General features: G+C 39.4%; 1 protein-coding gene across 6 annotated transcripts in view; it reads left to right on the forward strand.

Moving 5' to 3' along the window:
- Nucleotides 1-22,675, forward strand: part of RARB (retinoic acid receptor beta) — a 192,749-nt gene that overhangs the window by 108,608 nt on the left and 61,466 nt on the right. For 5 of the 6 annotated variants that reach the window (XM_027880987.1, XM_027880986.1, XM_027880990.1 and 2 more), the window contains one exon: nucleotides 15,334-15,482. In XM_027880987.1, the coding sequence (XP_027736788.1) occupies nucleotides 15,334-15,482 (149 nt within the window). The remainder of the gene's footprint in view (nucleotides 1-15,333; nucleotides 15,483-22,675) is intronic. The other variant, XM_027880989.1, reaches the window with a different exon arrangement.

The following is a 22,675-nucleotide window of genomic DNA, read 5'->3' on the forward strand; positions in this document are numbered from 1 at the left end:
CGCAGCTTGAGGTGTTCCTGAAATGGCCATTGCACCACTCTGGTAGTCTTCTCTGCCAAGCTGGCTGGTGGCACAGCAGCACATCATATAGAGGTGTGTATTTCATTTCCTACGAGACTTCCATGTCATCTTCCAGTCTTGTTCAAGAATCACTTCTTATGCCAGCTGCTGACTGATACCTAGAGGATTCCTAGGTTCCTGCGTGATAAGTGAATGTAACAGCATCTGAGTTGATTTAAATATTTCACTGGTTCACAAATACCCATCTGGGGCAGAGGTGTTCAGGCGCGGCACAACTCTACCCTGGCTTTCAGGGGTCTCAGAGCCTCCAGCATAGTTGTTCAGGGACTTGTCCATGGGCGGAGCCTGAGGCAGGGAGCAAGCTCCTCTGTTGCTTTATTTCCTCATCTTCTACCCAAAAACTCACAAGGAAGACCAGTGTTGCCTGTCTTTCCAAGACTGAACATTCACTCACACAGGAGAAAAAGGGGTTGGAAAACTGTGTCACAGTGCCATCTGGCGATACCTGATACCCAGACCTTCCCCTGGGCAAGGGCTGCGGATCTGCAGGCAGATGCTTCCCCCAGGACCCTGGTTAAGGCGCAGGGAAAAGCCTGTGCTCCCCAAAACTCGACTCCCTGTGAGGGTTTTTCACAACTCTCTGGGTTGCTCTAATCAAAGATCCTAACTTCTCTATGAACCTTCCCTCCTTCAGAGAGATCTACCCTCACTGATCCACCAGTCTGCAGTTTCTGGCTTAGGGCACAAGACAAAGGAGTAGCTAAAATGTCACGCGTGGCTGAGCGTTTTTATTGTTCAGATCAGGTCTTGAGTTTGGGGAGGTTCTTTGTTTCATTTTAAGCCATTGTTCATTCTTCTGCCTCTCAACTTTTGGTCTCAGGAGGTCTTTTATTTTCCCCCTCATGATGCAGAGTATTCCTTTGCATTGCTTTGTTGAGTTTTCTCTTTTCATTCAGTTGAGGAAGAAATTTTATTAGTTACTGGATCAGATATAGGTCAGATCCTCCTTAGTGGCTGGCTCTAAGGTCTTTCCAAAAATCCTTCCGATTCCACCCCACACTTTGAAGCAAGGTGCAAAGTGCAGAACAAATGGCAAATCACCTATGTCTTTCAGTGTCTCTGATGATGGGGGGCTAACAGAGAAAGATACTTTTCTCAAGGCTTCATCCCCCAGTGAACCTCTGCCTTTGTCTTTCCGTTTGGAGAGCACATTCTGGCTGTGTTTTTCTGGTTGCACATATAGTCACATGCCATGCAGGTTATGTGAACTGCTCATCTTTCTATGCTCTGCACATATTGCAACATTCACCGATCTCGAGACCACACCAAGAAGGATCCATTATCTCCCTGAAGTTTTGAAAAGAAGCCTTCAGCTGCCTGCAAGAAGTCAAAGCTGACTCACATCCTTCTGCGGGTTGTTTTTGGTGGTGTTTTTTTTTTTTTTTTCTTTAGTCTTATCTGAATCCTTTCCTCTCTCTCTCTCTGTTTTAGAGAGGTCCTGCAAGACTTCATGGTTAAAGCAGGAGCTGTGTGTTAGGAAGCACTGCATGTCTGGAGGCAGTTTGGGAAAATAGCTGTTCTCTTCTCCCTGAAATGGAGTCCATTATGAAAGCTACAATTGTTCACAGGGGCTGTTTTCACCTTTACCAAAATGTGAAAGCAGAGCTCAGTTACACCATGGTACAGTGGCACTGCCCAGTAATACAGTGTTTGTAATGCTTTTGCTTACTTGAATTTCTATGCAGAACAAGAAAATACTCTGACGAAAAGAGGTGAGGAAGGAGTGACGCAATTAAATGAGATTAAATCAAAGTATTGGTTTCCTTGGAACACATATTTGGCTTTTTATCAACAATCTTTTCCCCATTTTTCAAATAAACACATATTTTCACATGATAACTCTATTTGAAATATTAAGGCTTCCAGGGCTGTATTACCTTTGTTTCTTCATCAAAGTCCATTACTATAAAAAGGTTGCTGTTCCTTAGGCTGTTTCAGCTTCAAAAGAATTTTAAGGCCTGGTCTATTGGAAAGCTTGGGGGTATAATTAGTGAAAATGGAAATAGATGCAAGAGAAATTTAGTTCCTGATGTTTTAATTTAGTGTGGTACTGCCATGTGTTGTTGAAGAGGATTCTTAAAGGCAAACATAATTATTTCATTATGGTCTTCAGAATGCTTTCATTGGTCTTAATGACAAGAAGCTGCATAAGGAGTCATACATTTTAATTAGACCGTCTTATATTTACATCAGATAAATAACAAATAATTGATGAAAAACAAGTCTTCTGAATGGATGATTTCACACAGAGCTCTGGTTACAGTTTAATGATAAAACATTTCTCTTATTGCTTTGCATTTTAATTATCTAGAATTATTACTCTGGCAGAGATCTCAAAATACTGTTATTTCCATCCATTTCATTAAATTCACAACTAATTTCTATGAATCTGAAGAAAGGAGGTGTTTTTCAACATGTATACCTTAAAATCAGTTTCCAACTTTATTAATTTCATTTTGCATTCATTTCTTACATGTAGATACTTTTTTTGGTGATATACTCCAGTAAAAGCTAGTGGGAAGAGGAGTCATACCTGTTCCTATGTCCCTAAATTTTCTACATAGCTGCAAGTCTTGCCATGGTTAACCACCCAAAACTCCTGTAGAGGTCCAGGAGCAAGTATGAAATTGTAGGACTTGTTGTGGAATTTTCTAAGGAAAACTTTGGTGTGTCTTTCTCACTAGCCTGGTTGAAAGTTTTATTCCTCTGAAAATCCTACCAATACCTTTTTATAATTGTGTGTAAGCTAGTGTGTGCATTTAAAATACCAGTTTTTTCTATTCTTTACCCCCTTGATTGGACACTTTCTAATACCAGGATGAATTATTTTAGAGTTTGGCTGTTTGCATGAGTCTTTCATGTTTGCAAGCTCGCCAGCCTTTCATTTTTGTAACAAAACATACTTCACATGATTCATTCCTCGGTGTATACCGAACGCTAATTGTTGTTATTGATTTTAAATTTCACAACCATTACAAGTAACCCAGATGAGTGGCAGATAAAGAGTAATAATCCATGGAGTTCTGGAAGTGTTTCATGTTTGTCTGTAGTACTTTACGTGATCAATAGTAACTGCCCCATTGAAACTAACTGCTGTATCAAATAACAGTAAATCAAATGAATGTGCTTGCAGATTATTTATTGAAAGCTTTAATTGTTCACTTGGGCCCTGCTTATCTCAGGAAACAATAGAAGGCAGTGATCAGGCAAACTGGTTTGCAAATGCCGGGAGTGCCATGAAACAGGGGTCTTCCCTGTGCCTGGGTGGTGTGAGAGCTTTCCAAAATATGTCCCTGTCCCACTGGGATTGGCTGGTCCCAAGATAAGGTGATCAGAGGTGAGTTTTCTCAGAGAGTGTTCCATGAGTTCACAGGTTATAATTACTGTTTTTATAGATTGTCATATTTAGAGGGCAACCTTGTATCTGTGGGATAAAGTGTGGAAAAAGAACTAAGAAGATTCCCCCAAATTTCTAACAGGTCCACATAATGAGACACAAAACAATATCAGAAAGGGAAGTAAATGAAATCATGCTAAACTTACTCTGTGGAAAGCTTACCTAGGTATATTACAGTTTGGGGCAATTAATTATTTGCTGCTGTGTAGTGGTCACATTTAGACATATACTAAGAAATTAAAAGCAATTAATTAAGAGCAATTCTAACAGCTCTCTGGCACTGTATTTTACTAATTCCTTAAAATGTCTGCTTTGCCTTGCCACAGTGATCATGAAATACTAAAGCTACAGGTTAGAGGCTTTCTGGATGTTAAGATAGTTTCACTGCTATCTAATTCTTTTTAACAGCCTTGGTGTGTTGTCAGTAATAGTGGCTTCAGAATTCTTTCAGTATGAGCAGACGCACTAAAGGAGTCCTTCAGAAAATTTGGAAAGATGGCACTGAATGAATTTTCATTTAATAGTGTATCTTTCTAACCATGACAACTGGAAAAGCATTTTTAAAGAGAGCTTAATTTCTACAGTAAATGATGACCCAAATCTCTCAAACGTGGCAGGAAAAGTCCAGTTCCCCCTCCCTACCCTCAAAAAAGTATGTTTTGTGAAACATGCTTATATGCATAGGTGTAATATTGAATATTAATAGTATAGACATTTTAAAATTATTAGATCATGTTAGCCAGAGATTTTCTGGATTTTAATCCCTTTGGAAAATAATAACTTCCCTTTTTCAGAGGATAAGTTTTGCCTTAAGTTTCTTGGTACAGCAGGCATCGGGACAGAATACTGCTTTTCCAGCTCTTTGGAAATAAAGTACTATCTTTTTTCCATATTCTGTATAAAGTATGGTTGACACTTTTCCTGTTTGCAAGGCTGGGATATTGCAGTCGATTCTGAGCAGCTTATCTGGAAAAAAAAACAACTCTAAGTCACTGCTGAAGGTAGGTATTTAATAAGAAAGACCAGGTCACTAGGAAATGCTGTTAGCACAGAAGTGTTTGCCTGCAGTACAGTGTGTGCATATTTTTTCTCTTCTGAGTGAGAATGGTAATGACAGACAACATATAGGTGAAATTATGAGCATTCCTCACTCCAAGGGTTTAATAGGAAAATCCACTGCAGGTAGAGAATAGGAAAACAGAATACTGGAAAATGTGCTCTCCAGTCACGGTACTCATCTTGTCTCCAGGCTCTTGTGAATGTCTTATTTTATTGATCTTTGCTCTTCTAGGCAGAGTGTGGAGGTGTGCCCTGAGTCACAGTTAGAGTGCTGCTACCACTTGGCTTGAGGACACCACGCTCCTTCCCAGCTCTTGGCTTCTCACCTGCTGTGAGAGGGGCTGAGGGATGTTTGCCAGGTTGACAGTCATGGTGGAAAGTTAAAAGAAAAAAAAAACAAAAACAACAAACAACAAAACCACAATATTCTATAAACTCAATATCAAGGCACTGTGAATTCCAAGGAAAGGAAATCTGGTAGTGTTTTAGTTTTAATGTTTTACCTGGTTTAGTTTACATGGTTACCTATCTGCATTACCATTTTTTGTCTGGCAGGTATTCAATTCAGAAATATTGAAATTCTGATCAGGTGAGCATTACAGGTTGGTGAACTCTATATTTTATTTGTCCCCTCAAAAGATAGTGGCAATGTGCAGTTCTTAAATATTCCATAAACTTGTATGTCTTACATTAGCACAGATATGTTGGGGGGAGCTGCTCTTAGTGCTGCAGTGTTCTGGTCTGGCATGCTATGCCCCTGTTTTGGTCTCAGATATTGCAAATATATGTGTCCTGGAGGATGTCAGCAAGGTTAAGTTTTGGTCTGACTGCCCTTCTAGTTGCAGATAAGCTCAAGTGATGAAAGCCTTTTTTTCCTGTTATTGTGTCATGTCTAAATGGAAATAATGTATTGTTTCAATTACACCCCCACAGTTGCAGCAGAGCAGCAACGTGGGTGCAATTAGGCTAGTGTAAGGAATAATCTTAACACTTACTCAGAAAGTAAGCTACACGGATGTAAAACATCTATTTACCAGCAAAGGTAGCCCAGGGTTCACTGCAGTAATATGGGGAATAGGAGACATATCTGCCTGGTTCAAGAAGCCACCTTTGCTTCTCCCAGTCTACACACTGCCCTGTCGTCTTGCAGGAGGCTGCTGCTGAACAGCAGGAGGAAACTCATGGCTCCATTTCATGGCCCCGAGCCTTGCCAGCTTTAGCAAATGGCCCTGTTTTGCAGCAGCATGGCTGGGAAGCTGGACGCGTGCTCTTCCCCTCCCCACTCTTGCCAGAGTGTTGGTAATCTCTGGAAGGGGCCGGAGGGCGGCTGCCTGGGGTTTTGCTGGTTCAGCAGGTTTCATCCCAGCTTCGCTGTGGAATGAAACCTTACTCAATAAAGAATCGTACCTCTGGGTGGAATAATGCCAAAAAAAAGGTCTGCAGCAAGAGCTGGAGAGTGAGCTCCCGAGCAGTGAGATATAAAGCTTCACAGTTGTCCCTTGCCTTGTAAAAAAGGTGAGTGGCTGTGTGACAGGGGACTGTCAAAGAAAAATAAAGAGTTAGACCTCCTTTTCTAAGGAAATCAAAACTTAGAATTAGCAGAGCAGTAAAAGCCTTCTAAAGCAAAAGCTGGAAACAATACATTTTTAATAAAATGGGCAGTTACTCTAATTGCTGAACCCCTACTGTTCAATTTCTTTTAGTGCCCTTATTCATTAAGTTCAGCATACTTATTATTTACAGATGTATGCGTTTTAACTTGTTTATAGAAACCGTGCCTTGCAGAAAGCTGTGGATGGTATGATACTAATTTGTGTTTATTGCTGCCTATAATATGCAATTTTAAAAACAATTAAAGATAGTGGTGAAGCTCATCACTGAAATCAACCTCAAACTGCCCATGAAAAGTAAAATATTAGTGCTGTGTGCTGCCTTGAAAGGTTATAGGCCATTTGTAGTGGATTGATAGCATACCCATTAATGAAGAATTTACCTGTTCTTAAAGATTTTAAGCTCAGCAGTCAAGTTTTTAGATACTGTTCTAATGTAACCCATTTAAACATATGTGATGGAGTTCATAATTGCCCTTGTAAATGGGTATAGAAAGTAGGGTATATAAATCAATTAGTGATATCCAGCAGTGTGGCTGTAATACAAATTAATTGGGATGATAAGCATTTTAACTGCTACTATACTAACTTGAAGTAGTTTTGATCACTGAATTGGCTCTTGTTGAGTCACTCTATTAATTTTAAGATTTAAAAACACTTACAGATCAAAATATTCTGAACTAATGGTCCTAAAGTTTGAGAAATAAAATGGTATGTAAAATATTACACAGCAAGTCAGTTTTGCTGCATTTCCAAGGAGAGCACAACAGTTTTATTTTGTCCATGTGGTACTGAACAACTGTGTAATAGTATTACATGATTAAAGATATTAAAACACTCCTTTTCTTGCTGGATTCAAGCCACAGCAGAAAGTCATGATGAATAGTGTCATAAGATATGTTGAATATATAGAAAATAAAAAATTTATTTGGCAGACATAGTAATACTGAAAACTAATACCAACTCGGATAGGAGGTGAGTTTTGAGGAATAAAATCATTCCTTTAGAATAATACTCTGAATTATTCTGTTTCAATGCTTGAAAAGATTTAAAAATAAAAATCCTCAAAACACTATAAAACATTTAATAACTATAAATGGAGACTTTATGACTTAGTAAAATATCTGGATATGTGTAGAGATTATAGCAGCTCTTTCACTGCCCTTGAAAGTTTTATTTCTTATTGAAGATATTGGATCTGAGTTTTCTCCCATTTATTTTTACAAGTCAAGAGTCTTTCGTGGAATTGGTGGAGTAACAACACCGTAAAACATATCTGAAAAAAGAATCAGACCCCTATATTTTTAAGTGTTTCATTCCTAACAATAGGCCTTTTTTTCTAATCTTTGATCCCGTAGGGAAAAAATGCTGAATTTGTTACACCACATTTATATCAACAGGCCACAGAAATAGGCTTCCATTTTCATAAGTAAAGAAAAAAAAGGCCAGAGTTCTCATGCTCTCTATATTTGTGTCTCTTCTTTGCCTATGCCACTTTATTCCACATGAGAATCTGACCATAGGAATTTACAGCTAAAGCAATCAGGCCTGAATTGTAAGAAAAGTTAATTTTCAAAGGAAGATCCAACTTCGTGCAGATGATAGCACAATTATGCATTTTTGTTTAAATAAGATCCTATTTTTCAGTTTTGCAGTAATGCAGAATTTTTACTTGAGACTGATGCGGTTTTCCATGGTAGTGGACAGGCAGAAAATCACCGACCTGAAAAAACTACAGAGCTAGCATCTTTCGGATGTTTTTCTTCAGTTTTCCATACGATTTATTTTTTTCATTTAACATGTTTTCTTTTCCATTTTGAAGGTAGGCGCTTAATACAAAGTGATGAGCTGCTGCCCTGTAAACTCTGCCTGCCAAACCCTGCGGCCATCCTGTCTCTACTCTTACTTTCACCCTGGCTCGCTCATGGTGTGTGCCTGGCCATTTATTTAGCGAAAGACGCCCCTGTTCTCAGTTACTAGTGCGTCATTAAGTCTCGCTGTCTTGAGAGTAACACAGGTATAACCAGACGCAGTTCCTGGCCCTGATATAATTAATCCTGACAAGCTTTCTGCTTTCCACATTTGCTCAGGTGTAAATGCATCTCTCTGGCTACATGGACACTTAAACCCAAATGTTGAACAGCTTTGGTGATATAACTGTTAAAAAAAAAAAAAAAAATCAGCCTGAAAATCAGTATCATTTTCTTTGAAAAGGTGATATTAGTTCTACATACTACCCCAGGGTTTAGTGGAGCTGGTGCTTGAGAAACAGGCATTGCAAACCTACAAAGCAGCTGCAGCCTCCTCGTTGTCCTTTACTACTAGCTGTAGTAAATATGTGTGGGCAGTATGCAGGTGCCAAAAGTCCTGGCTTTACTGGGAGAAGCACCAAAAGTGGTTGCAGTGATGGCTCCCCCCAGAATACCTGTGGGACACAATAAAAAGATGCAGCAGCTTCAGAAGAAGGTTTTTAAAGGTGATTGTGTAAATTGGTGTTTTCCAGATGGGGTGTGCTCAGTATTTAAGACTAGCCTGCTAGATTTAGACTTGTATCTTGGAGATATATGGGGCTTGGACAGTATAGTAAAGAGTAGAGGTTTTTGTGGCAGTTTCTGGTGTTGCTTATGCCTGTGTGGTACATGGTGTCCACGTGTGTGGGTGCTGCTGAGTTGCCTTCAGGAGAGGATTCAGGATTCCTCTCGGGCAAGTCTGTTGTCTGCCAAGACATTCCTGTGTAGTTGTATATATGGTGGTGTAGTCTTACAGAAAGTTGATTCTCTGCTGGCCATGGCAATCAGAAAATGAAGGCAGGGGTTTCATCGTCTCTCCCGAGTTCCTTGCTAGCAGCAGTGGTGGCTGTTGGGGGCAGGAGGCACCCAGCCCTGTCCTGCCTCGCAGTGGGCAGGTGAGTGGGGTGCACATGCAGACTTTGGGGTGCATTGGAGGGCCCACAATAGAGGGCACTGGGCAAATGAGAGAGGACTTTTCTGGAAATAATAAAATCTGTGCTACACATGAAGATGTTAGCTGCTAAAGAACAGAAATTGTATTATGAGAAATGAACAGAAGAATAACCAAAAAGATAGATGCTGTTGTCTTCTGATTTATGGCAAAAAATCTGGATAGCTCTGCTATGCTGGTAGTAGAATGCTAAACTTTATTTCTTGGCCCTAATCACCTGATATAAATACAGGTTTCAAAGGGCTATACTCCTGTCGTGTGGCCAAGATCAGTATCCACTGACTCTGTTGACTTATGTTACATGACTCTGCTGGTTAACATTACAGATTTGCAATTGAAACTTGGCAATGTTGTTGATGAAAGGTATGAAGGAATAGGATGTAGCTCTCTCTCTTCCAGTTCTAAGCCAGGGAAGATGCAGCAGACGAGTGTAAACATTTCTGCCATTCCAGTTGCCAAATACAACTTGGTGTACATAGCAAGGCATTTGCTGAATATGAGGAAGCCTTCTTTTTAAAAAAATCATACTTAAAAGTTAGTCTGTGTTTCAACACTGAAATGCTGAAATAGTTAAAATGAAGGTGCTCCAAGGACCTGCTTTGCAAGTAATGGCTCCCCTCAAGGCTGTGGAGGCCTTTCAAGGTTCATTCTTTCAAAAATCTTTTGACTTGGCAGCATCACGATCATTACCATTATTTGCATTGGAGTAGCACTGGAAGGTCCTGCAGTGCTGGTTACTGTACAGCATATTCTGAGGCCCTGCCCAAAATAGTGTACTGTCTAAATACATGAGATGCAAGAGGGTGGGGGAAGAAAATACTGTCCTGATGGTATGTCTGTCTGCTATGTAGCAATGGCCAAATTTGTACTTGGAACTTCATTAGCGTGAGGATATCAGAGCAGAGAGTGTGCTTAACTGCTTCTTGTACTCATGAGGCAAAGGGCAGAGTTCAGCAGCACCCCTCTTCTCCCAGATGCTTTGGGACAGAAGCCAGCTGTCCGTATCGCTCTTTAACTGACAGGAGCTGTAACAGCAAAAGTCCTTCAGCTTTAGAAAACTCCTGCCAACTCAGCTGCGCCTATCAGGACTTGCACCTTGTCTGAGATAGCTGTTGGCAGCAGCAGCCTGTGCCCTCGGCATGGCCCTTAAAGTGACCTGGGTCTGGGGCTCCTTTTAGGTGACCTTGTGTGCAGTTTTGCCCATTGATCCAGTCCTTGCAGATTTGGCTTCTGAGCTCCATAACCTCTACCTCTTGCTAGTTTTGTTGTTATTTTAATACTGTAGGAATCCTTAGCAGCACACAGTGAAAATCTGTGGGATACTCTTTTAGCTTTTGGAATAACAAAAAAGGATCCTTTTGGATTGGGCACCCTCAAGAAGAAACAAGGTCATAGAGCCTCATCTTCTGATGTCCCTGTTGAAAGTGGAATGCCTCTTTCAGACTGAGTGCAAACCTGACGACTTGGAGGGTTTTTTTGGCTTTCATCCCAAATACCACCCTTTTTTAAGGACAGTCTTGTAGAGATGAACTATGACTTGATTAAAGTTAGTGTTGGAAGTATTGTAACCAAGAACTATAATAGAATATATTTAACATCATAGCTTTAAGGCAGATGTGTGCAGCTACCCAGATGCAAATAATAAAACCTTCAGATGTGGAAAACAAACTTTCCTAAGTACTTCTGCAATTCCCGATAATAACATCTCAATCTGAAGTTATTGTATGTTTTAATCTAGGTGGTTGCGTTTGCTTGCAATAACAAGCATTTCTTCCTGAACCTCAGTGCATATCCAGCTCTGTAAGGAAAGATTTTTGACTGTGGTAATTCATCTTGCCTTGATTAAAATTTGCACGTTGCTTCCTCTGAGGCTTTTCCTCTGTCCTCCTGCCCTCAGCCCACTCCACCTCCATGCATCCACCCCCGGGGTAAAACACGGCTCCAGCGCAGCAAGAGTGAAATAGTAGCACAACTTCTTTGCTTTGTGCTGTTTTCTTTGCAAGGGAGAAAAGGGGAGTCTTCCCACAAGGGAAGATTTTGTTTTCCTCTTTCTGTTGCCTATGATTCCCACCTGTTGTATATATGGTAAAAATATCTGGGACTTATAACCCAGCAACAGTACGCAGCTAGAGTCATGTGTGACCGGGTCAAACACACACTCGCTGGAGGGTCATGGCCAGGTTACTAAGTCAAGGCTGGCAAGTCTCCACGATAATGTTTTCTTTCTCTCTCACTCTTTCTTTTTTTTTTTTTTTCCTTCTCCTCTTGTCTGTCTTCCAAACAAGAGTTTAAAAAAACCCAAACCCTCATAACAATGCAAACTATTTAAGCATGACAAATTCAAAGAAGTTTTTTATTAAAAAAAAATTGGAGGGGGGAGTGAAGTCAATGATATTTTGGATTTAATTTTATAGTATAGTTTTATGTGGCACATGAAAGAAAGAAATTTGTATTGAAACAATTGAGACCCACTTTCCCAGTTCCTGGCTCTTTCCTGGAAGATGATTAAAAGCAGACTTTTTTTTCCAGACGAGACATAAAAATTAAATGATCTACAGTATATAGTTATTTTTTCAAATGTTTGGAGGCTTATAAATAACTTCTACAATCAAATGCACACATACAAGCAGCAGAGAATCTGGTTCTAATTACTTGTACTTTAGTTGAACTTTGGCGTTTCCTTTGACTTTCTGCCTAATGTATGTGAGCTGTGTGCCTTGCACTCCTGCAGTGAATTCACAAAAAAAAAAAAAAAAGGCAAAAAATCCAGACTCTTGTTGGTGCCAACAAAAATGGGGGTTAACAGAATGTTTTGACCAAATGCAACACTTTGCTATTCACCCTAATTAGCTGAAATTGCTGCTTCCCACCAGGGACCCTGAGCTCAGTATTCAAAATTCCCTTGAGGCTATCCAGGAAATGCCATTTGCTTTACAACTTCTTATTCTTTTAAAACTCGACTGTCCAAAGTGTGCATTAACATGCAAGCTTAATAATCTAAGTTCAGAACACGAGGCATTTCATAGTGCCTGCCTGCTTCTAGCTGGTCTCAAAGTAAAATACCTTCTCCATCTGTCAACACGGTTTAGCTGGCAGTAAATTAGCTCTCACAAAGCACGCTGTGCTTTTAAAGATCTTATCTGCTACTTTATCTAACCTTTAGAAATATTTCAGACATCTTAAGAATTGTGAAGTGACCAATTGTTTGAGAGTCCCTGTGTGCTTAAGCTGCATTCAGGTGTTGGGTGACAGCACTGAGGCTCTGTTTTCTCAGGTGAGTAGGGACCCTAAAGTGTCACATCCCACAGGACAAGACAGTAGGGCATGGAAAGAAGTTGCTTTTTTTTCTTTTCCTTTTTTATTTTTTTCCCCTGGAATTCCTCCTAAAATTGTAAGACTGCTTTAAAAATGCCTCTTCTGTAAATGTCAACTCTTGGCCCTCCATCCTTTCATTTTTTCTGCCTTGCATGTGCAGACATGCATAGAAGAAAGCCCTTCTGCTGTTGTGCATTCACTAGCTGCCAATATGTTCCAAAAATAACACTTTTTACCTGCTGAGCATGAATTGCTACAGATGCCTGCACTGGACTTTTGCACTTCCATACTGGCAGTATGTACATTTTCAAATAAAGAGTTTAAAAAAGCTAAATCTAAGGAAGAATAGTAAATCAGCTGGATTAAGAGCTGAGCATGTGTATCCTGGGTTCAAACCTTCTCCAGAAAACTGTAGGTCCTGCCTGTGATCAAAAGTGAATGTGCCCAAACTAGGTTCTGTTACCAAAAAAACCCACACCAAACCAACCAACCAAAAAAAAAAAACACCTGAAAAACTCCTCAACCCAACCCAAACCCCAGCCAGTCTCTCTAGATGGTTGTTTAGCTGATGCAAGTGTTATATTTAGTAGATTAAGTCCTTTTAGTGGTGCAAAGATATATATAGAGATATATAGAGAGAGATATATCTATCTATCTGTATATACATATAGGTGTTCTGTGGAGGATCTTTTGATTTCCATTGGCTCTTCAATTGCTGTATACTGTTTCAAATTGTCCTGAAAAATATTCTCTAGCTTTATCTTCAACTCCTCACTTGCTATGTTGTGTATTTATGAACTGAGTTGCTTAATCTCTTCTGGGTATCTATCGCAAGCTCCTGGTGTTTTGACAATGTTGACAGACCTCTCTGAAGTACGTATTGTTTGTGGTTTGAGCACTACTACTGGATACTGGTGCTTGTTTAGGATGAAATTATGAATAAAGCAGAAGTGAATCAGTATTATTCCTCAAAGATTGCTTTTCCCAAACTGAAATCACAAAAGGATTGCAGGAGTGCAGTTGTTTTATTGAATGATACAACCTTGTTTTCCCATGGGGAGCCTAAAAGCTGCCTTTTAGATGGACTGGGAGAGTTGAATGAGCTAATACGAAACACATTGTCTGCTGGTATTAGGGTTTTAAAGCTAAAATTTTACCATTCCATAGACTCATTGGAAACTACCATAATTCATGTACAAGTATGGAATAAGGCAAGGAATGTTTGACGCCTCTCAAGGGCATTTGATGAATCTAACTTTAATTTAGAAGTACTAATAGATTATCGATTCAAGCAGGGTGGCTGTGCAGAGATCAATAACAGAGCACTCCCTATCTCAAATACCAAAAATTACTGTTGAAAAGAAATGATCATTCTCATCTGAGTTTTTATTAAGAAAAAACTTCATTAAAGTTTTCTTGGTGCAGTAGGAACCTGTAGACTTTTGGTCTGCCAAGTTCAGTTTATTTAATACTGAAAAAGATGAGTATAGTTCTGGATGTTGTCTTAATGTCACAATTTATGGAGCCATGTTATTTTACTTTTCTGTTTTTTTTCACAGCCTCGTTATTGTTATATAAATAAATTGGTCCCAGTGGAAAGATATCCCTTGCTTAGAATCAGAACCTTTAATACTTCACTTTAGCATTTATTTTCTTCTCAAGAAATGTCTGTCCTTGAGGTTGATACTAGTTTAACCCAAGGAAAAATGGGGCCCTCCTCTCACAAGTAATCAGAGGTTGCATCGTGCTCTGTGATGCCCTCTGTGAATTCTGTAGCACAAGTTGACAATGAATCATGACTTTAATACAAATGTATCATCTTTGTAATCTGAAAAATATCATGTACAGTAAATCTTGTCTTAGATTTTTCCATTGAGTAATATTCTTTAGGGCCTGCTGTTAGTACTTTTGAGATTTAGCTCTGCTGATAGTGCCTAATATTTCTGGATAGATCTGAGTTCACAGATCCTGTCATTCCTGTATATCTGTTGAAAAGTTAAGAGGGATTTATCTGAGAAGCAGCAGAGGGCTAGGTGAAACATGAAAATGTATTGCACATCCAGAATAAATGTGAGGAATGATGACAGCATATCACAGAAAACTAATGCAGATGTTTTGGAAAGATGTAGTTCACATGTCTTATCTTGCATCGTAGAGTTTTCACATCCTTCCCCTGAAAGGGCTAACTGGCTTTTCAATAGGCTCAAACAAATGACCATCTAGAAATATTAAGGCAATAAAAGGATGTGGGGTCATGATATATAAGTTGGTTTTTCTCAGCGAGGTTTCATAACGTTACAGGTCCTAAGGTAGGTAAGGAAGTGTTACTGGGCTGTGCTACTTTTTTTACAGATTCAAAAAAAAAAAAATAAAATTACTTGTTCATGTAATTTTCACTTCAGGTCTCTCACTTACTCTTTACATATGTCCTGATACCTGCTGCTAACCTGCTGTGTCAGAATTGCAGATTGGAAGTGTTACCTTTTGTAGAAAAAGGCAAGAGATACAAGAGCTCTGCCAAGATTAGGTACTGATTAGAAGGGTACATGCCACAAACGGTCTCCCTTTGAAGGCTGATATCCAGCATGCACACATGGATCCTATGCTATTCAATAGGCTAAAAACAGCAGATGAACCCAAAGTCTTCCATTTTTGGAGCCTGGTAAGAGTTTGAAGCCCTATATCTAAATTATTGGGTACTTTAAAATATACTTTGAAGCTATGGGATGTAGTCCTGTTATTACTTGCCTTACTTAGTTCCCCTTACATGTTTCTAGGAAAAACAGATTAATCTTTATTATGCAAAGAAAGATATGGGCCAGTTTCATACTTGTAATGTAGTTTTATGTAATAATTTATTAAAACTTCATTAATAAATCATTCAATTTTTATATTTTTTTTCTTTTGTAGCAGTTGAAACTCAGAGCACCAGTTCTGAGGAACTTGTTCCGAGCCCTCCTTCACCACTTCCACCCCCTCGTGTTTACAAGCCCTGTTTTGTCTGTCAAGACAAGTCATCCGGATATCACTATGGTGTCAGTGCTTGTGAGGGATGTAAGGTGAGTGCCATCATCTCCCTTTCCTTTAATAAGACTTCATTTCATCTTAGAAAGGGACAAAGCAATGCAGTGTGGTATGACTTGATTGTCTCCAAAGACAGCTGTACAGTTTCTTGTGGGAATTAATTCTTATTCATAAGTAAAGCCAAGTGAATTACCATCATTCCTGGAAATATTTCCCTTCATAACTTCCTCCAAATTATGTCTTTCAGGGACTTCCTTAAGTGTTGACTAGCATGAGAATGTGATCATAGATGTAGACATAATCAAAGAATAAACTGAAAACCCTTTGAGACTCTTCACTCTCCATCTGTAGGTCAGGTATTCCCCGAGATCTCACACAACCTTTGGCTACCCTCAGCCTTTTTCCGTTTGCTGCTACCTCTCTGTATCCAGGGGGTGGAATTTGGGAAGAGGATCTGATCATCTGGAATTTTTTGGCGTAGTCTCTAATGTCTAACTAATCTCAAATCAAATTGGGAATTTAAGGATTAGGAGGCTGGTATTTGCAAAATTTAATCTGTCAGCCTACATTGCTGGCACCTCTGCTAGCTGCTTCCCAGCACTGTGGTTGTCAGAGCATGGACTGACTGTCCATAGGATGTGGTAGTAGCATACACAGTTTGAAAGTAGACAATGTCTAGGCAGGAGATACCCACCAGAGAAGCTATGTCAGCTAAACCATGTCTGTATGGCAATAGTTAGAGGTGTGCACACAGTGAACAGTATGCATGTGAGGAAGAAGGTAGTGTGAAAAATGCCAAAGAAAAGACATCAAAGGGCAGATGCTCTCATAGTTAACTTTGAGTACCCCAGTGCAATGTTCTTTTTTAACAGTTAAAGGAAAGACCTGTGATTTTCATCCTTCAGCTTAAAATAGTTGTATAGTGTTTAATACAGTGAAGATACTAACGCATGCTGAAAATATGACAGGTGCTATATCCATATAAAGTTATTAGACTAAATTAACAAATTTGGTTTATTTTTGTGAAATGTTATAGTATTTTTCAGATAGTGTGAAGGTAGCCATTTTTACTTCATCCTTTGAACCTTCAACTTCTTCCATGCTATTGGATTTTTGTAGTGACATAAAATAGCATAGTCCTGGGTTTGTGTCATTCGACAAAAAACTAAAGGATTTGAATCTGGTTCCCACCCTTATTTTATAACTGTAGGTACTGAATTAGTGAAAGTAACTACTTAATTTCACCTCAGTTTTAGAATCTCTTTCTGGTATTGAGGTTTTCCTTGGGTATCATGTCTGTATTTTTTTCTTTTAAAGGCCACAAAACTATCAAAATTTAGGAAGATCTATGGTAAGAATATGCTGTAGCTGATTTCGTTAAATAGGAAAACTCATCATACTCAGATGCTAACACGCAAATGGTAGTGTCATTTGCTCACCCACGTTACCTCTAAGCAGAGACGTAGTTGCAGACTGTGGCAGAAAGGTCACATATTCCTAAGAGTTCATTATTTTTTAAAAATATGCAGAAATATTCTGTAGGACTTCTATTGGCATACTGCAAAGCATTTTCATAAATAATTAAAGCAAGATCACACTTGTCAAAACACATGAAGAAATCTGTCTTGTAATGTCTTGGCCATTACTCAACAACAACAAAAAAATCATCTTCACTTATTTGCTAATTTGCAAGATGGTGTAATTCACCATTTAATGATAGCTGGCTGTTAAAAGAAAAAGAAGAAAAAAAGATTAGTTACATACAAAACCTGTCAGTCTGTGAGAAATAACAAGTTTCCAAAGCAGTAACTTGGCTGCCTGAGACTGGTAATATTTGGGTTTGTTGATGCTAGCTCTTCAGCAGGTTGGACTAGGATTTTATGGAATCCCTTCCACGGATTGAATCAATTTCCTTAGTGAGTGCCAAAAACTGGCAGGAACATGATGAGACTGCTGAATCAACCCGTGGTCCCTTTGGTGGACAGTCAAGTACTGCATTTGTTGCTCAAAGTTGTCTGAGCTTTCAAGTCAACAGAAGTAGTGACCTGGATGTCAGCAGGCAGTAGTATTTGATTGCAACACCAGACACCACCTCAGAAACCTCTGTGTTGCCAGTTTCTACTCTTTCTCTGAAGAATGTTACCCTTTTTCTTTTGAGCCCTTTTTGACTCTTTGGTTTATTTTTCTTTTCCTTCATCTTTACTCTACACTTGCTTTCGCACTGTCAGTTCTTGGTCTTGTATGATAAGAAAATTGCCACCTTGTACTTCTGATTTCTAACCATCCAGGCTTCCTGCATGTTCTCAAGTCTGCTTTTACCCTGTGTTCCTGGTGCCAGTTCTTCAGGCATCTCTTTCTCTCTAGCCTTCATACAAAAATGTAACCAGTTGCTTTGCAAGTTTCAGGAATCACTGAGCATTTAGCACTAGCGCTGGGCAAGCCTTGTCCCCTGTGGACCTTTGCCTTTCAGTTGTTTAACTAAAGTTTATTAGAGAGTCAGTCTTTCACTGAAGGCTTCTGCTCGGTATGGAGCTGCAGTTTCATGCTGATTCTCTGATGAGCCAGGGGAGTAATAATAAGGAAGACTTTGTTTTACAGCCTTTTGTGTAGTTAGGAAACTCAAATTTATTCCCCCTTTACCCTGAAGAAACATCTCCATGCATCTGAGCTCTACTTTCTTCAAGATTTGGAGTTTCACTGAAGCTGACCAGCGTGTTCAGATGGTCTGAACTGCTGTGGGGATGGGGAGAGGGAGCCTCACTTATGGCCAGGTTGGACAAACCTCATTCCATAAGAAGCTAGACTAAAATATCAGCCAATCCTTTTCTTTCTCTTTTCATCTGACCTTGTTACAGTTTTCTTCTTCTTCATTCCTATTTTCCCGGTTTCTTTCTTCACCTGATTTGCAGTCTGTTTTGTGATGTTAAACCTTAAATTCACTCATTTCTCCTCCTGCATTTGCACCTCCCTCTGTTGTGAGGTCTTTTTCTCAAGCCTTTTCGGACTCATTTACCTTTCACTTCGAACTCCTGGCAGTCTTGTTTCTCAAGGGAAGCACAAATGGAAAACTCTGCTCATATCATATTTATCTAATTAGGGCCCTGTTCTTTTGTTTTTCTGTGCTGGCTTTTCCTTGGTTTTCTTCTAGTTCTCTCTCTGTTTCCTTCTACTTTGCCTTTCTCCTTTGAGCTCTGGTGAAGCTGCTGCCACAGTGATCATTAGCAGTCTTCATCTAGTGCAAGGGACAGCTTTCTGTCCTCCAGGTTTTGGGTTGATGGCTGCCTTTGATTCATTGGGCTTTCTTTGTCCTGGCTTTCGCAACTCTTTAGATTCTCATCCTACATGCTGATTATTCAGTGCCTCTTACTTCATTGGCTTTTTATCCACTTCTGATGCTGTTCCCTGAGGTTCAGTTCTTTGGTTTTCTGTCTCAAAAAGCATCAGTTACTGACCTGTTTTATGGTAGAACAGTGGGGGATATCATGGCAATATTCTTAATCGAGACCCTGCCAGCCAGGAGCCCTTGGAGAGCTGTGGATGGTGACTGTGACCTTGTGAGGTTAAGTTTGGGAAACACTGTACTGTGAAATTTATCTTCCCTCTACTGTCACCAACCCAGGGATGACTTCCAGAGTATCCCTATCTCTGACTTCTCTCTTCCCGTCTTTCCCTGATGGGTCACCTTGCTCACCTCACTGTTACCTTGGACACAGAGTTCACAAAGACAGAACTTTCCATCCTCTTTTTGTGACATGACCAAGTGTAATCTCATGGCATGGAGTTCTTTCAGACATCATACCATGATGACATAATTTCTGATCTGCAGTATTCTGATTTACATGATCTGTTGTCATTTCTCCTCCAAAATCTGAAAATCTGGCTTTGACTGCCTTTATTGCCAAACTCTTGCTGTGGTCTTCTCACGTGGGATTAGATTGGTCCCTTCTTCTGTCCTCCCTTCCTCTTTTCCCACTCATTGTCATCCTTAGACCTTATCTTTTCAGATACCTGTGAACAACCTCCATTGCCAAATACTTCATTGATCCTGCTGTCTTATTAATTAACAGTCTTCAGTACTGTGCCATACTAGGAAAACTGTTCTGTGGCTTGTGTTGATATACTAATCATTTAAGGTTTTTGGAGGGTGGAGTATTTCACAATAGGCACTTGTGAACCACAATGGAAGTTTTAAACTGTTTTAAATAAACTTTAAAAAGAGTTTCTGGATGTGACAGTGTAAAAGTGTATGTGCTTCATAGCCTGTCAGTGGCTTTGTGTACATACGTATTAGTTTCAAAACCAAACTGATCTTCACAGTGTACTTGTATTCTGTAAAAAAAATTTCAGAGCCAGTCCATCTTTTTATGTGTAAAGCAGTACATTGACAACATTCAGCTTATTCACAACTTTTCCATTTTGTAAACTGTGAGGCATTTCAGAGGTGGGTTTTGGAATCTACTTGTGTGTTTCATGACCTCAGTTACAAACTTATGAGATTTCCCCTCCCCCCCCAGTCTCTGGGTGTTGCTAGATAGCACGCAAACAAATTCCATAGAAAATGAGCAATTTGGATTTTTCCAGCTGGTACAAGTGGTTATAGGACTGGCTGTCACCAAAAACTCAGCTCTTTGGTCCTGACTTGACTCGTTGTAGCCGGGTTTGCAGAAAGGGAGACAGAGTAGTGGGCTGGATTCCCCACACAATGCCATCATTGTGTGGGTGAGGAGAAGCTGGTGTTCTGGCAGCTTCAGCTGTGTCTGAAAGCCTTGTCTCTTGTTCTGGGCATTTAAAAGACAGCATTCCTCTGCTGACAATCCTGCCCAGATTACTGGCTTGAATTTGGTGGGCAGCAAAGATGCCTAGAGCAGTTTCATTGGAGAAGACAGCGCAGAATACGAGAGGGTAGGTTTACGGTCCAGCAGTTTTGTCTGAATGATGAAGATGCCTCTCTGCCTGTTATTGATGCTAACAGACAAAAATGTAGATAAATCTACTTCAATACTGGCTGATCCCAGGTTGGCTCTTATCATAAAATAAGAATAGCTTTCCTTCCATCAGGGTTTTCATATAAGATCACATCTAATGTAGGTTCATTAAATTAAAAGGGTAGCCACATTTAATATATTTTCAAAGGTCTTCAGCTGTGAAAATATGCTTATTTGTTTGACATCTTCCTGACTCAAATATATAATTTCTTTGTTGTGAAGACTTTAAGCTGTATGGAAAAAAGGGCATTGATATAAACCTTGAAATTTAGGTCTGAAATTTTGTGGGACTGACTCGTCAGAAAAGCTAAGATACCCCCATAGGAGAAGAAAAGAGAGAAAATGACAACAGTTTCTGCTTTGTCCAAATTTGCTGATCCACATGGATGTTAAGCTTGGGACAAAAAGTGCCATTTTGTTACAGGTTTAACTTACTTGCTCACAGATGCAGTGTGAGGCAATCCCACCACTCAGGTGGAGGCCCAAAATTACTTGTCTGACTTTGAAGTCTGGGGTTTCTCAGCCTGTGGGGAGAGAGAATTTCCTCTGATGGCTGACTCAGAGCATCTAAACCAGATCTACTCGTGGTCACCTTCCAGAACAGCCCATCCCCACGAGCCTTTGGGTTAGGTGGCCAAGCACAGCTGTGTTAATATTCTCTGAGATGATGTCCCCCATGGTTATGCCCTTTTGGACACTGAGAGGTTTGGGATTTCCCTGTTGCAGGCCATGAATCCCTGGTCAGCACTGGTCAACAACGATTTACAAAATGCTACTGACAGAGAGAGAGAAACTGGCTTTCATTTTTTTTATTTGTTTGAAGTTTGATGGCAAGGATATTATTTCCAACCTAAATGATATTATGATTCTGTGATATTATGCTTTGGTCTGCGAGAAATGTTGCTGAGAGACCTAAAATATTTTATGGATTGTCATAGCAAAGTTCCCTTTATGGAACAGTGTCCTTTGGGACAGATGCCTTTTTCCTTTTAATAACATCTCTTACATCATGTGAGAACAGATTTGCATTTTCTTTGGCAGTTTTGGGATTGTGGAGGGATCTTAAGCAGCAGTTCTTTTTGATAACACCACTCTTGCACATGTTTGCTTCTAGCTATAATATAATTATATTTAAGCCTGTATTTATGCCCCTTTACTGGGAATTAAGAATCCAGACACAGAATTTTCTCAGCTACTTAGCAGTAAAAAAAAAAAAAGCACACTTCATAAAACCAGCTAACTAACATTCCATGTATTTGTTCGGCTTTGTTTTCCTGGCACGTTTTAATCACCTACAACTGAAACAGAAAGTAAGAAATGTAAACTTGAAAATAGGTGCGGCAGTATGATTTGTATCGGGGAAAGAAGTAATATTGTTTGCAGCAATGCAATTGTAAAAGCTTCTTTTGGTTCAAAGAAAAATACAGATCAGCTTGAATGATCAAGCTGTATTCGTCTCCATTTAGACTGTATTAGTGACAGTGCCAGCAGTGGAGATGTATGCTGTCATCCATGCACAGCTATGAAAAATTCCTTGAATCACAGAAAATTGCTCCCAGTTTCAGTTAAATCAACAATACCTTTTTTTAGAAGGTGAAAAATGTATTTTGAGATACATTTCTGCATACTATTAGTATCATCTGATCTTAAACTGTAAGCACTTCACAGCATAGCAACATAACAAGTCATTCATTTGCAGAAAGCAGTGCCGTATACAGAAAGACACTAAATGAGTTGCAAGTGCTTTAAATGTAGTACAGAAAATCTGAAATTTTTATATATTTATGCTATCAGAGGAGATCTAATTGTTTTAATGCCATCTTTGAAATTTTACTTTTTCAAATAACAAACCCAGGGAAAGCCAGGTGCCCTGTGAAAAGCTGGTATCTGTTTCAGTAAGTTCTTTTTTGTTTGTTTGTTTGGAAGATAAAACTTTTGATAAATTCTGAATTTGTTTCAAAATTTTGAAGATGGGGAAGCATAAATTTATTGGAAGCTTGCTGAAATCAATCAAACTTGATGAAATAGATGGGATCAGGAATAAAAATTTTTAGCTTACCATATTTATTAAAATCTCCTTCTGGGTTGTGTAAATGCCATGAATGAAAAAAAAACAAACCTACTTGCCAACCATGATAGATAACAAAAATGTAAATTATGTTGTGTGTTTGACTGCCGTATTTATTTTCCTGTGCTTTGGGCTCAGCTTGTGGGTTATAGCTCTGCTGCTCCCCTGCACTGGG

Source organism: Empidonax traillii, unplaced genomic scaffold (genome assembly GCF_003031625.1).
Source record: "Empidonax traillii isolate 1590-97213 ecotype Southwest subspecies unplaced genomic scaffold, ASM303162v1 scaffold81:size2596050, whole genome shotgun sequence".
NCBI classification, from domain to species: Eukaryota; Metazoa; Chordata; class Aves; order Passeriformes; family Tyrannidae; genus Empidonax; species Empidonax traillii.